General features: G+C 37.3%; 1 protein-coding gene across 1 annotated transcript; it reads left to right on the top strand.

Moving 5' to 3' along the window:
- Positions 1–3,761: 3,761 nt before the first annotated feature.
- On the top strand, positions 3,762–7,707 carry LOC120257295 (extensin-2-like; the record flags this gene model as incomplete). The annotated part of the gene is given in 8 exon segments (XM_039264795.1): positions 3,762–4,109; positions 4,112–4,419; positions 4,421–4,607; positions 4,679–4,970; positions 5,541–5,650; positions 5,653–6,441; positions 6,443–7,567; positions 7,676–7,707. Coding segments are annotated over 7 exon segments (3,159 nt in total), but the record flags the coding sequence as incomplete, so codon positions are not given.
- Positions 7,708–15,484: the final 7,777 nt, after the last annotated feature.

Below are 15,484 nucleotides of genomic sequence, written 5' to 3'. Positions count from 1 at the left end.
TTATTTAAATTTGAAACTTGTTACTTAAATGACATAATGACTACCATATGAACCAATCTTAGTGATAATGTAATAACATATTTTAACATTATATTTTTATAAAAAATAAAAATAAAATTATTAGCCATGAAGAGAAGCGTGTTATTCTAGAAATTATAGTGTATGTAAAAGTAAGGGAAGACATATAAGAACAAGTGGCAAAGTAGTAAGGACAAACAAAAAATAAGTGCAACTATCAATGGAACCGGCACAACTGCTCCCAATGAAACTTTGATGAGGAGATTGTCCCAATAAATTGGCTTTCTTGCAACCTTCCAACCCTAACCCTAGAAAGAGATGCATTTATTTGTACATAGCTTGATTCAATGCTTTTTGCCGTGTTTGACTTGCATTGTGTGTGTATATATATTTGAGAGATGATAATATATTTTAAAAAACAATTATAAATTTATTTAAATTTTGAAGTGGTGTAGATCATGTTTATGTGTTGCCATTTTACTTGTAAATATAAAAAATAATGAAATAATTTAGTGATGTTACAATTTTTACTTAAAAACAAAAATTAATTCTATATACGGGGAGAAAAGAATAATCTGCATGATGTGATCATTTTAGGATTTGCACTGATTAGTTTATAAAGGGAATCATCTTAGTATATGATTTTTTACATAATAAAATTGATAAAACATTAATTTATTGAAAATTAAATTTAATATATAAAATAATATAATAAATTCAAATATATATTATAATAAATTAAATTTGGTATAAAATATGTTTTTTTTACAATGTGAATACACCAGCACACATACTTTGTTATGCCCAACCATGTATTAAAAAATAGTTAAATTTTTAAATTTTTTTGATTAAGTATTAAATGACTTACCGGTTGCTTGTTACAGCAGTGACTAAATAAAAATTTTCAAATTCTACTTATTTTATTTTTTTTATTTTTTTAGAAAAAGCGATAATGGCAAAACGCAGGGGACTTTAAACAGCGTGGGGGGCAGTGTTCAGCCGCGAGCAACGTCTTGCACGCTTCGCGAGATGGGGATCGAGCTCGGGAAAGCCAGCACTCGAGCAGCTCGAGGCGAGCTACTGAGGGCCGATGTCGATAAAGCCAAAATGATTGTTGGCAAATTCTACTTATTTTCTCATGGTTTTTTTTTTTATTACAATTTTCTCTTGTTTACTTTATTTTTATCATAACAAATTATTATTTTTTATTTTATTTCATGTTGATTTATATATATTTTTTTAAGAAAAATACACAAGTTGCTTTCTTAATTATCCTTTTGAAATGGGAAAATGAAAAAGAAAAAGAAAAGTAAGTCTAGAAAGCGATGCATATAGTGCGCTAATCTGTACCTGTCTCCATAAAGTCACATGAATGTTTGCATAATTCAAACATTTTGAGTGTATATTTTTCTTTTGGGTACTAGAAAATAGAAATAAGATGCCCAAGTGAAATACAACACATACAAGCTACATTGAAATTTATATCTCTTGATGTGACTAGGCACTTACTCAATTTATCTGATTTAATTTTTCAAATATATATTTTTTTAGCTAAATTGGATTAATTATTTGTCTAAGTTTTGGATTATACCCCTTTATTATTAATGACCACTACACAAAGAATCTTGGTCTTTGTATATTAGTAATGTAAAAAAACAAAAACAAAAAAGTTTCGACATTAGATAGGCCCAATTAAATATTCAATCTTCCTTATCATGTTTTTCTTGTTTTTTTAGACATAACTAGATTAATGAATGATAATAAATAGAAATAAAAATAAAAATAAAAAAATATAAAAATTGAGAAAAATTGAGAAAAATTACATGCAAAAGAGGAACAATTTTTTTATAATTATGTTGAAAATTAAATATAATGGTAGTAGCTCAATCTGGTATAGTCATTTATTTATCATAATAAAACTCTAAAATATATTAAATTATATCATTAGTTGTTTATAGGTCCGATTAATCTTAATTTAGTTTAAATCATGATCTAACCCAACTACTTTATAAAAAAATCATATTAATTTTTAAATATTGATTTTTTTTTAAAAAATTCATTTTGTTTTTTAAGAAAAATGTTATAAAAAGTAAAAATATAAGAAATATAAAAGTAAATTAATTAATTAATATATTTATAAATTTTTTTAAAAATACACATGAAAAACAAAGAAAAGAACACTTGTAAAGAGAAACGTATAAGACTGGAGCAAATCAATTCCCATTTTTCTCGGTGAAAACAAACAAAACAAACTCTTAATATTTGTGCATAGACTTTGAATGTTACACTCAAATTAAATATGATTGAAATCATAACTCAAATTAAATGCCGCCTTCAAATTACAATTCCCATTGCTCTTTTTTTTTTTAAATTATTTTACTCCCCATTAATAATCCCTGTAAATTTCCCTTGGATTCCTGTACTTTCTGAACTTTGAATGGGAGAATAGGTGGTCCCTATTGAGTTCACCAGGTTCATTCTGTGAATTATAGAGATGAAATGAATAATTGATTGGTTGGTGGCTTTTTGTTAGTCCATTTTGGGGTGCAATGTGGTTCTTCCCTTCTTTTTAAAGCTTAAAAATATAATATATGCATGTGTGTAAGGTGCAATACTAGCCTAAAGACCTTCTTGGAAACCCTGCCTTACTTTCATATATTTAATAGTGTAACAATGTAAAACATAAATCACATATTTATAACATGTTTAGATCTATGTCTGAGAAGATCATTATTAATTTATTCTTACTTCAACCTACCCAAGATTTTACAATGTTAAAAAAATAAAAAAATAAAAAACAAATCAAATCTTAACTTTTAATAAATTGTTAGCAAAACAAAAAAGAAAGAATGATAACAAGACAAATATCACTCATAAAAAGAAAATAACTCATGCCAAACCAAAGAAAATTAAGTACTGTCATTTAATTTAAAACAATGACTTAAAGAAAAGTGTCTACAAATTTGTGAGTGAGTAGTGTCATTAATCATTATCACAAATAATAATCACCATCATCAATACATACATATATTTCCAAAAAAGAAGACACATAGATAGTCTTTAATTTTTTTCTATATATTAAACAGACCAAATGCTAAAGTGAAAAGCAATATAGGCCACAACCATAGAAAAAAATAAAAAAATAAACAAAGCCACCTAATTCACAGTAAGCAAATTAAAAGTTAATCATGAAACCATAATCAAATTCCTCTCTGTCATCATAAGTCTTACTTCACAGCTGTTTTCTTAAGTTGTAACAAACATCTTTCATTATAAATATTACTACTCTTTGGATAGGACTCACACAGTCACACCTCTCCTTGTATTCCCTTCTTAAGGAACTCAGTTCTACTTGTTCATACTTGCTCCGGCGAGCTATGAGCTTACATTCCGGCGACCCTCCGGGAGTCGTCTATAGGGCCAACCTTTGCCTTTGCCTTTGTCGCAGTGCTTGTTTCAAGTAATGTAGCTCAAGTCTTTGCTGATCCTCCTTACATTTATGCTTCACCACCTCCTCCTTATGTTTTATAAATCACCACCACCGCCGTCACCGTCGCCGCCGCCACCTTATGAATACAAGTCACCACCACCACCATCACCGTCTCCTCCACCACCTTATGAATACAAGTCTCCACCACCACCTTCGCCGTCACCTCCACCACCTTACCACTATAAATCTCCACCACCACCTTCTCCCTCACCTCCACCACCTTATTATTATCACTCTCCACCTCCTCCGGTGAAATCTCCACCACCACCATACTATTATCACTCCCCCACCTCCTCCGGTGAAATCTCCACCACCACCTTACTATTATCACTCTCCACCTCCTCCGGTGAAGTCTCCGCCACCACCTTACTACTATCACTCCCCTCCTCCGCCGGTGAAGTCGCCACCACCACCGTACTACTATAACTCCCCACCTCCTCCGGTGAAGTCTCCGCCACCACCTTACTACTATCACTCCCCACCTCCTCCGGTGAAATCTCCGCCACCACCGTACTACTATCACTCCCCCACCTCCTCCGGTGAAGTCTCCGCCACCACCTTACTATTATCACTCCCCACCTCCTCCGGTGAAGTCTCCGCCACCACCTTACTATTATCACTCCCCACCTCCTCCGGTTAAATCTCCGCCACCACCGTACTACTATCACTCCCCCACCTCCTCCGGTGAAGTCACCACCACCACCGTACTACTATCACTCCCCACCTCCTCCGGTGAAGTCTCCGCCACCACCTTACTACTATCACTCCCCTCCTCCGCCGGTGAAGTCGCCACCACCACCGTACTACTATAACTCCCCACCTCCTCCGGTGAAGTCTCCGCCACCACCTTACTACTATCACTCCCCACCTCCTCCGGTGAAATCTCCGCCACCACCGTACTACTATCACTCCCCCACCTCCTCCGGTGAAGTCTCCGCCACCACCTTACTATTATCACTCCCCACCTCCTCCGGTGAAGTCTCCGCCACCACCTTACTATTATCACTCCCCACCTCCTCCGGTTAAATCTCCGCCACCACCGTACTACTATCACTCCCCACCTCCTCCGGTGAAGTCACCACCACCACCGTACTACTATCACTCCCCACCTCCTCCGGTGAAGTCACCACCACCACCTTACTACTATCACTCCCCACCTCCTCCCGGGTGAAATCGCCACCACCACCGTACTACTATAACTCCCCACCACCTCCGGTGAAGTCACCACCACCACCTTACTATTATCACTCCCCACCTCCTCCTGTGAAGTCCCCACCACCACCTTACTATTATCATTCCCCACCTCCTCCGGTGAAATCACCACCACCACCATATTATTACACGTCACCCCCACCACCATATCACCATGAGCCAATTCTCAAGGTTGTAGGAAGAGTCTACTGTTACAAGTGCTACAATTGGGAGAACCCAAAGGAGTCTTACAAGAAGAAGCTCTTCGCAGGTGATTGTTAGAAATTTTGGCATGAATTCCTTTAATTTACTTGATTTTTTTCACATTAGAAAAAAACAAATTTTTTTCTTACTGGTCTGATTAGCAAACATGGAGTGTTACAAAAGTCAAATGACCTGAATGTTGTGTTTGGTGTTAACAGTTTTTGAATAACTAATCCTACTTTATCTTTCTATGTTAATGATTCACATATAACTATGTTAACCAAAAAGTACCGTGTGTCCAAATAATTCAAACAATTAGAAACAAAAAGTTGGTGTGGATAGACCTTTGGTTCAATTATTTGAGAAAAAGCTAGCAGACATCCATCTCTTTAAAGGATATAAAAAACCACATGGAATGGCTGAGCTAGAGTCTTGGGTCCCATGTATATCTAATAAACACCCAAAAAGTCAGTGATAGTGGGCACTAATAATGTCCTTCTTTTTCGCTATGATCCTTTTCGCTCACTTTCATGCAATCCAAAATGGTTTTTAATTAAACTAGACAGCTTACAAATGGCTGAGCTAGAGTCTTGGGTCCCATGTATATCTAATAACTACCCTTACCATATGGAAACAGGCGCCATAGTGAAGGTGACATGTGAGGGCAGGCAACAAAGTATGAAGCATACGGTGAAACTAAAGGCCATGGCAAATACATTGTCACAGTTGAAGGGTATCCGTATTGGGAACATGGAGCCAAGGGATGCAAGGTTTATCTCCATGCTGCGCCAAAGGGTTCCACTTGCAACAAGCCTACAAAACTCAACGAGTGTGCTCCCCTGAACGTGTATTCTAAGTCCCATGAGGAGGTGGTCCTTAAGGCCAAGCCACTTGCCTTTGCACCAGAGAAACCCTATGAGCATTGTGAGCACCATCACCACAACCACCACAACCACCACCACCATCACCACCATCATCAGACACCCTCTCCAACACCACCCTATTACTATAACTCTCCTCCTCCACCGGTGAAGTCTTGGTCTCCACCTTATCATTATACTTCTCCTCCACCACCGAAGTCTTTGCCACCACCTTATCATTATACATCTCCTCCACCACCGAAGTCATTGCCTCCACCGTATCACTATACATCTCCTCCACCACCAAAGTCATTGCCACCACCATATCACTACACATCTCCTCCGCCACCGAAGTCATTGCCTCCACCGTATCATTATACTTCTCCTCCACCACCGAAGTCATTGCCTCCACCGTATCATTATACATCTCCACCACCACCAAAGAACCCACCTTCTATTCCACCTTACTACTATAAGTCTCCTCCACCACCCTCACCATCTCCACCACCACCTTATTATTACAAGTCCCCACCACCTCCTTCACCATCTCCTCCACCACCATACTATTACAAGTCCCCACCACCTCCCTCACCATCTCCTCCTCCTCCCTACTATTACAAGTCCCCACCACCTCCCTCACCATCTCCTCCTCCTCCCTACTATTACAAGTCCCCACCACCTCCCTCACCATCTCCTCCTCCTCCCTACTACTACAACTCTCCCACCTCCTCCATCACCTTCTCCCCCACCACCTTACTACTACAAAGTCCCCACCTCCTCCATCACCTTCTCCCCCACCACCCCTACTATTACAAGTCCCCACCACCCCCATCGCCGTCTCCTCCACCACCCTATTACTACAAATCTCCTCCTCCACCATCACCATCCCCACCACCACCCTATTACTACAAATCTCCTCCTCCACCATCACCCATCCCCACCACCTCCTTACTACTACAAATCTCCTCCCCCACCATCACCCTCACCACCACCTCCTTACTACTACAAGTCACCTCCTCCACCATCACCATCACCACCACCACCTTATTACTACAAGTCACCACCACCACCATCACCATCCCCTCCACCACCCTACTACTACAAATCACCACCACCACCTTCACCATCCCCTCCACCACCCTACTACTACAAATCTCCTCCTCCACCATCGCCATCTCCTCCACCACCCTACTATTACAAATCACCTCCACCACCATCCCCATCTCCACCACCACCTTACTATTACAAATCACCTCCACCACCATCCCCATCTCCACCACCTCCTTACTACTACAAGTCACCCCCTCCACCGTCCCCATCTCCTCCACCACCTTACTACTACAAGTCTCCTCCTCCACCATCACCATCCCCTCCACCACCTTACTACTCAAGTCTCCTCCACCACCATCACCATCCCCTCCACCACCCCTATCACTACAAGTCTCCTCCACCACCATCTCCATCCCCTCCACCACCCTATCTCTACAACTCACCTCCACCACCATCTCCGTCTCCCCCACCTCCCTACCACTACCAATCTCCTCCACCTCCATCGCCATCTCCTCCACCTCCCTACCATTACAAATCTCCACCCCCGCCTTCCCCATCTCCACCACCTCCCTACCATTACAAGTCACCACCCCCACCTTCCCCATCTCCACCACCTCCCTACCATTACAAGTCACCACCCCCTCCTTCCGAATCTCCTCCTCCAACATACCATTACAAGTCACCACCCCCACCTTCACCGTCTCCTCCTCCAACATACATCTACGCATCCCCACCACCTCCCATTCATTACTAGGTATAATTCTATCACAGAAACTTTTTTCTAAACTACTAAGTTGATTAATTTCCCAAATTGGTACACTATTTTTCATCATCTCAAAGTTAACAATTATCTTATTTGCAGGTTCCACTTCCAACAAAGCAAAGGTTTCTTGGAGAAGAGCCAAGTTCTTGTCTAAATCGTGGAATAATCTTCTGAGCATAAGTGTGGACAGCTCTTCCAGCGTTGACAGCACAAGCTCATGGTCTTTGGTTTTAGTCATCTTACACTTCATTCTGTTTGCCAAGTCTAGAAGAGATGCAGATCATATATACGTACCAAGGACCCCACTAGGTGTGGAAGAAGGATGGTGAAAATTAGGGTTTGAGTGGCCATTGTTTTTTTCTTTTTGTTTGTTTGTGAAGTATAATATTTATATTCTTGTATTTCTTATATGTATTTACTTAGCCATATTTGTTTGTCATTAGGTCTTGCAGCGTTTAGTGCTCTTCTTCAATAATAAAGCAGCATGAGTTCACCTTAAAGCATATATGTATATCCATTTATTGATGAAAATCTTGATGCATGGTTTCTCAAAACAAAGATATAATATATACACATAATAATGGCAATGGGATCAAGCTGTCAAGCAAACTCACATGCCCATTATGAATGGCCACGATTTATCTGACATTCTTTGTCAGAAGTGAGCTTTTCATCTGATAGAGGAAGAAGACATGCAGAGTAAAATGTCAGTTATCTCTGCTGCTTGAAGATAAAATGGAAATAAGAAAACTTGATGTTTATGGAAGCCTCTCCTTCATTGAGGAGATGTGCAACGGATAAATTCTGGAGCAATTCAGAGACACACAAGCTTTACTCACCAAGATCTTTTGCAACAATCAATTCACTGAATAATCTCAGAAATTACCAGATCTGTTGTCATTACCATCAATCATGACATGAAAAACAATTAGTATTCCACATATCCCTCTACGGAGGACTTATCTACAAGTACCAGCATTACTTATCAGCATTCATCAATCAACAACAGTAGAAATGCATCAATATTCAGAGAATAAAATGCAGAATGTAACAAGGTTTAACAGATGAGAACAATCTCACCGAGCCAACAACTTATTGTATGAAAATAGGTACTAAAGAAACAGAAATCCAGAAAACCATAAAAATCGGTAACAATGCCTGCTCTCAAGATCCTTGAGAAAAACCAGGGCCTTCAACCTCCAAATTCCAGCTTGTCTTTTCCCTTTTACTCTCTGGTCTTTATGCTCTGTTTCACTGCCGTTATAATGTACTCGTGTAACCAGGAGATTATCCTCCTCTCGCGACTCCATCTTCAACACATGGTGCCATCCTTGTTTTGTCCCCATTGATTTAATTCTTCTTTTTCCATTGCCGCTCTTGATTTGGGCCCGTGCTCGTCATATGCCTTTTAATTAATTTGTCTTTTGTTGATCAATTTTACTGGTAGTTTAACAATACCCCTCCCATATTCATTGACCTTGTACTCAAGGTCAAGGCCTAAATATTGATTAATAAGGTGATCCACATCATCCCAAGAAGTATCGTCGGGGGCTAACCCATGTCATTAAATCAGAACTTTCTTCACTTATCAACAACCTTTGAGAACATCTCTATATTGAAATATAGATGCTGGAAAAATTATAGGACCTTGAGAAAAGGACATCAAGGGCAATGGCAGTGTTGTTACTTTCGGATCACCAATGTGTTGTTTCAACAGGGAAACATGGAACACCAGATGAGTCTTGGTGCCATTCGGAAGATGCAAACTATAAGCCACCTTCCCAACTTTACGTGTAATCTAAAAAGGCCCAAAAAACTTCATTCCAAGCTTATGATTCTGACGAAGCAAGACAAAATTTTGTCTATATGGTTGAAGCTTGACAAAAACCCAATCTTCTCTTGAAATTGAAGTTCAGAATGTTTCAAATCAGCATGACGTTTCATTCTCACTTGAGCCAGGAGAAGATTGCTCTTCAGTTGTGACAAGAGCTTATCACGAGTGGCAAACCATTGTGATATTAAAGGAGGAACTTCATTAGTCTCAATATATGGAAGTATTCCTGGTGAGCGGCCATAGACTACCTGAAAAGGTGTCATTCCAACACTTGTTTGAGATCAACCCGATTACCATGATATTCACCTGTAAAACAACGAAGGGACATCTCTAAACACTTGTTCGGGGCATCTGTTTGTCCATCAGAGTGCGGATGATAGGCTGTGGACATTTGAATTGAAGTGCTCATCTTGGAGAACAAATATTGCTAAAATTGACTTGTAAATGTATTGTCTCGATCACAAACTAAAGAACGGGGAAGACCATGTAATTTTAGAAATGACTGAATGAAAACTTATGCTACTACTGTGCTAGAAAAATCACTCTTCAAGGGCATAAAATGACCATATTTTGATAGGCTAATATAAATGTGTTTATTTTCATATATATTTTTTATACACTTAGCATGTACTTTATTAGAATTGACGCCCATTTTATGCTTAATTACGTATTATTTGCTATGTAGGGCATAAAGAACCCATGAAGAACACGAGGACATGATTAGGGCGAAAAAAGGAGAAAACCAGGGAATGCATTACTGCAACACATGGGGGTACTGTAGCTGGTTTACTGTAACACCTGGAGATTTTTCAAAACAGAAACTTTGGTCTAAGTCATACCATTCGTTATCAGATCCATATGCCCCCGGCATAGACCCCGGTATATAGCGGAATTTGGGGGTATTTAAGGTGTCTTCTAGGGCAAATAGAGGGAGACTTCTCCTTGACCTTTTGGGCCGCTACCACCACATATTCTTTAGGCCTTTGGGCCATCTTTCGGCGACGATCTTTGTGGGAAACGAGCACATATCATCACCAAGAGGGAGAGGGGCAAAGGAGAATGAGTTGGAGTGAAGATCTAAGCCATCATTGCAAATCATTCGAAGTTCCATACATTCAAGGGGATCAAGATCATAGAGGGAGTTTTATAACTTCTTTATTGTATCAATTTTCCTTGTATATTGTGTAAGTATCTCTCATCATGAGGGATTAACTTATTGTGGTGTTCAGATTTGGATGAAACTTAGGGTTCATCTTGTGTAAAAACCTTAGATGTTGTTATTATTTAATTTGATAGTTGTTTAAGATTCAATCTATTATGCTTTGCATGTCTTGAGCTACAAATGGAGAACTCCGTAGTTCATTCTTGAATTGTGTTTGTCGACGCAAGAGCGTGCTTATACTAGGTCATTCATAGATTGAAAGGGGATTCTTGTGCCAACACACGAAGAGATCGGGTGTTGGTAGCCCTCCATTGCTAGGTTTAAGCCAAAGAAGTATAGCTTTACTTCGATTTAGAAATTTCTTTGAACCCATTTCAATGGTAAGAGAATTGATCCGGAAGACATTTTGATCAATACTCGTATGGGATTAGTGGTTAGTGTTTATATATAAAAAAATACATGTCCTAATTTAAATCAAAATCAAAATTATAAAATATGTTTATCTTAATTACATGCAACCAAATCGCATTGGAATTAGGATAAATCTCAAGATCATCTGAGAGCACCTATCTCGAGGCAATCTAAAATACATAAATTTTAAGATCAACCGTGAGTACACATCTCGAGGCAATTCTAAATACAACAATTTCAAGATCAATAAAGAGCACATATCTTGAGGCAAAAAATATCCAAATCCCAAGATCAGTTGAGAGCATAGATTTCAAGGTGATCTAAATATGCAAATCCTAAGATCAACCGAGACAATCGGTCTCGAAATGGTCTAAAATATTCAAATTTCAAGATCAGCCAGAAACATATATCTCGAGATGATCTAAAATACCCAAAGTCCCAAGATCAGTTGGGAGCACATATCTCGAGGAAGTCTAAAATATGCAAATCTCAGGATTAACCGAGAGCACAGATATAAAAGCAATCTAAAATATCTAATGATCAGAGAGCACATATCTCGAGACAATTTTAAATCCCAAGATCAGCCAAGAGCACCGATCTTGAGATGGTATAAAATATTCAAATTTGAAGATCAGCCAAGAGCACAGATCTGTAGGCGATCTAAAATATCTAAATGTCAAGATCAACTGAGAACACATTTCTCGAGGCAATCTAAAAATACCCAAATCTCAGGATCATCACATAATCAAGGCGATAAAAAATATTAAAAAATCTCTAGATCAGTCAATAGCAGAGATCTCAAACAAATCTAAAATATCCAAGAGTACAAATCCTTAGACAATCTAAACTGTTCAAATCCCAAATCACTTATAAATACAAATCACGAAGCAATATATATATATATAATAAAATCAAATAACAAAATCAAAATAAAAATCAAAGATAAAGATAAAATAATATATATATATATATATAAAATAAATAAATAAAGTAATAATACAAATAATATATATATATATATATATAAATATAATCCTATTCAAGATAAAGCTAAAAAAAGAAAAAGAAGGAATCAGATAAAATAAAATAAGATAATAAAAAAAAATTCAAATCAGATAAAGATAATAAAAAAAATCAGATAAACAAAATTTCAGATGAAGATAAAATAAATAAATAAATATAATAAATAAAAATAATAAATTAAGTTAAATTAAATAAAAAAACATGGGGACGTGGGGCTTGGTTGCCCCACAACCAACCAAAAATAAATAAAATAATAATAAAGTAAATAATAATAATAAATAAACAAAATAAATTAATAATAATAAAATAATTAATTGTGTAATCCCATTTATTACAAGAATGCCACTCTAGTTAATATAAGCAACTTGGAGGGCAAGTTTCCTTTATTAAAAATGTAAATTATAAAAACACTACTTGTTTATAAACTGACTTCACATTCGGTTAAATATTAAATCTATAGCTTACTGAGGCTGTTCATCAGGAATGGATTCACAGCTACTATCACTTACTTCAGATTATCATGTTTCCAAAAGGTCAGAGTACAGATTGTCCTATGACTTGCAACCTATTCAGCTTGTTTTTCCACAGCTGACTGAGATAGCTTGGGCCAAATTAACGGCCCATTGTTTAAAGATAGATCACTGCAAAATAGAATATAATCCGCAGGTATCTTTCAATGCAACTAGATTAGTGATTGTAGAAATACATGATGAACGAATGATGACGGGACATACATTACAGCTGAGTTTTGATTTCCAATAGATTGTCCAATTGATCTACATTATTATTCTGCTTCATATTTTTTTGTTAATGACCCTATTCCGTGGAGAGCTTATTTCCGGGTTGAAGATTCAAATATCAAGGTTGGGTCCCATTTCACAAAAATGAAAGGGTTATTAAAATTATCAGCTGCTCGTAAAGTGAGCCACGTGACATTTAGAGGACCAATGGTTAAGATTCACTCTCCTAAATACACACTCAAGGATGTAGATTTCAAACATGTACAATACGGAGAGGTGTGTAAGGCTGTATGTCGTAGCAATTCAGCACTAACAACTTCAAATTATTTAAATATACTTCCAGGAGAGTCATACAAGGATAGGGAATTTAACGCATATGGATCTCTAGCTGATCATGGTTCAAATGTAATGAGGGATATGGACCAAATTGGGCCTTCTATTTCTGAAGTTGGAACGGGAACATCCTATGATCCTCGAACCATCATAAGTATGGAACCGGCCCAGCTGGGATTACTTATTGGAAAATCAATTTCAGAGACAATACAAAAGTTACAGGAGAATTTGATTGTTACTTCACCAAACAAACCAATCTAAAATGTATGCCGCTGCGCGGTCATTCATGAATATGATGAGTAGATTACAAATGCTATTTAGGGGATGTTGTAATTATTTCCTGGTATTTTATGCTTTGTTGAATTAATATGTATACATATTGTTATTAGTATGTATTAATCTATATTTTATTCATGTATTTCTATTAGTATTTGTTTATATTTATCCGAATGCATAAGTAATAGAAATATTTAACTCGGTGCTCATTTCATTATGATGAGATACATAATTACACATAACCAATTCTTGTATTAATACCTATCTATATAGAGGTAGTTCCTTCACTTTCCCAACTACAATACAGAAGTAATGCATTTTTCAGTGTATTGATGTACTGTCCACTCTTCATTTCTGGCTCATCACGGAACACTGACCATACCGGATACTGAGTGGACAATTTAAAATACCGTCGTATGTCTTCAATATACGTGGCACCTGATTTATTAATTACAATTTTCTTCTTACATATAAGCGAGTATCTTGAACGTACAGATGCCCTAACCTTCCACTTATAGCTTGTTATAGAAGATGGAGAAACAATATAGCATGGCCGTATATTATTTGTTTCTTGAATACGGTCCTGCGGAGATCATTAAATGCATCCACGACATATGTATAGCCCAAGCAATCAGGAAACATCCCCAACCACTCATTAACTTTGTCAACGCACTCTAGAAACATGAAGAACTGTTTCTCCAGTATGTTACAGAGTAGCCTCGAGTGCGAGTAGGGATGATGAAGATCTATCATATGCAAATCCGCTTTATCGAAGGTGATGCCATTAATAAAATGAAAGCGTATGATCCGTATGTGCTTTAGGTACCTCTGATCCATCCGGTTAGAGCGGATTATGTTTATTAGTATGGTTGTATTTTATGTATTTTAATGTATTTGCAGAGTGGATCTAATTCCCTAAAAATAATTACTATGTTTTATGTCATATTATATGTATCCATTCCATTATGATAAATAAATTACAGGTGGACAATAGTAACCAAACAAGCAATGCTTTTATTAACACAAGTAGAACTGAACTTGGGCCGAGTTTTCTACAGAAATAATATGCCTTTCGAACCGGCCCACAAAATGTGTAACAGCTCTGATTACAGAATTAATAGATATAAATCCGAAACTATTAAGAAAATTCATTACATTACATCTAAATACATGTAGGAAATTCTCTGTACTTGGACGTAATGTTATCCATATACGAAAGTATAACCAACATTTATTTATACGTAGAGCTCTACGAAGATTGTAGTTGAATCTAATCTCCATTGTGATTCTGTCCTAGTTGTTGTTGCATGGTCTGTACATGTGATCTTTGACCCTGAAATACAGAGGATTACATAGTTGCTAGTAGAATACACCTGTATTTGCCTGTTCCTCTGTGAGTAGTTCTCCAGTTCTACTGTCCATTCTCAGATAGAACAACCAAATGAATGACTAGTATTGTTATCTTGGGCCTGGGCCGAGTGGAACAGAGGGTTGTATATGAACTCAAACTTGGCATTCTTCAAGGTCCAATCACGCAGGCCTGAATTTTCATTTTTGTCCAGGTATTCTCTGTAGCTTGAATCACTACCCGGGTTGCATAATATAATAGACGGTATACCACCTTTTATACGGATTGGTTTACCGTATTTGTAATTAGTCTATCAGTCTCTTTGACAACCAATAAGTTTTTTCCAGTGCTTCAGGCGTAGATACGATGGAGATACATCATCAATTACATTATACAGAATATCTTGCTGATAAGTTGCTGGATTGAAATCCAGATGCCCACAGATATAATTGTGTTTACCAAGTGAACGGGCCCAAGTAGTTTTACCAATACGACTTGGGCCTTCAACAATCAGGCTAGGCCTGATACACTCTTCCTTGTGTATTATTATATTTCCATCTGGCTGCGCAACATTATTAATCTGAAAATTATGCTCAAGTCATTCATTCATAACCCTGGTTATATTAAAAGATGAATATGCCCAGAAAGAAATGTAAGGATCGAGAGGCTTGTAAAATAATTTTTCATAATTTGCCCTCAAATTGTGATATTGAAGTGAGAATATTCTAAGATCATTTCTTCTTATTATCTGTAATGCCTCCTCTGCCGATGTTGAATTTAA

This window comes from Dioscorea cayenensis, unplaced genomic scaffold (genome assembly GCF_009730915.1).
Source record: "Dioscorea cayenensis subsp. rotundata cultivar TDr96_F1 unplaced genomic scaffold, TDr96_F1_v2_PseudoChromosome.rev07_lg8_w22 25.fasta BLBR01001995.1, whole genome shotgun sequence".
Classification (NCBI taxonomy): Eukaryota; Viridiplantae; Streptophyta; class Magnoliopsida; order Dioscoreales; family Dioscoreaceae; genus Dioscorea; species Dioscorea cayenensis.
Note: the sequence above shows the minus strand (reverse complement) of the source record. Positions and strands in the feature narration are given on the sequence as shown.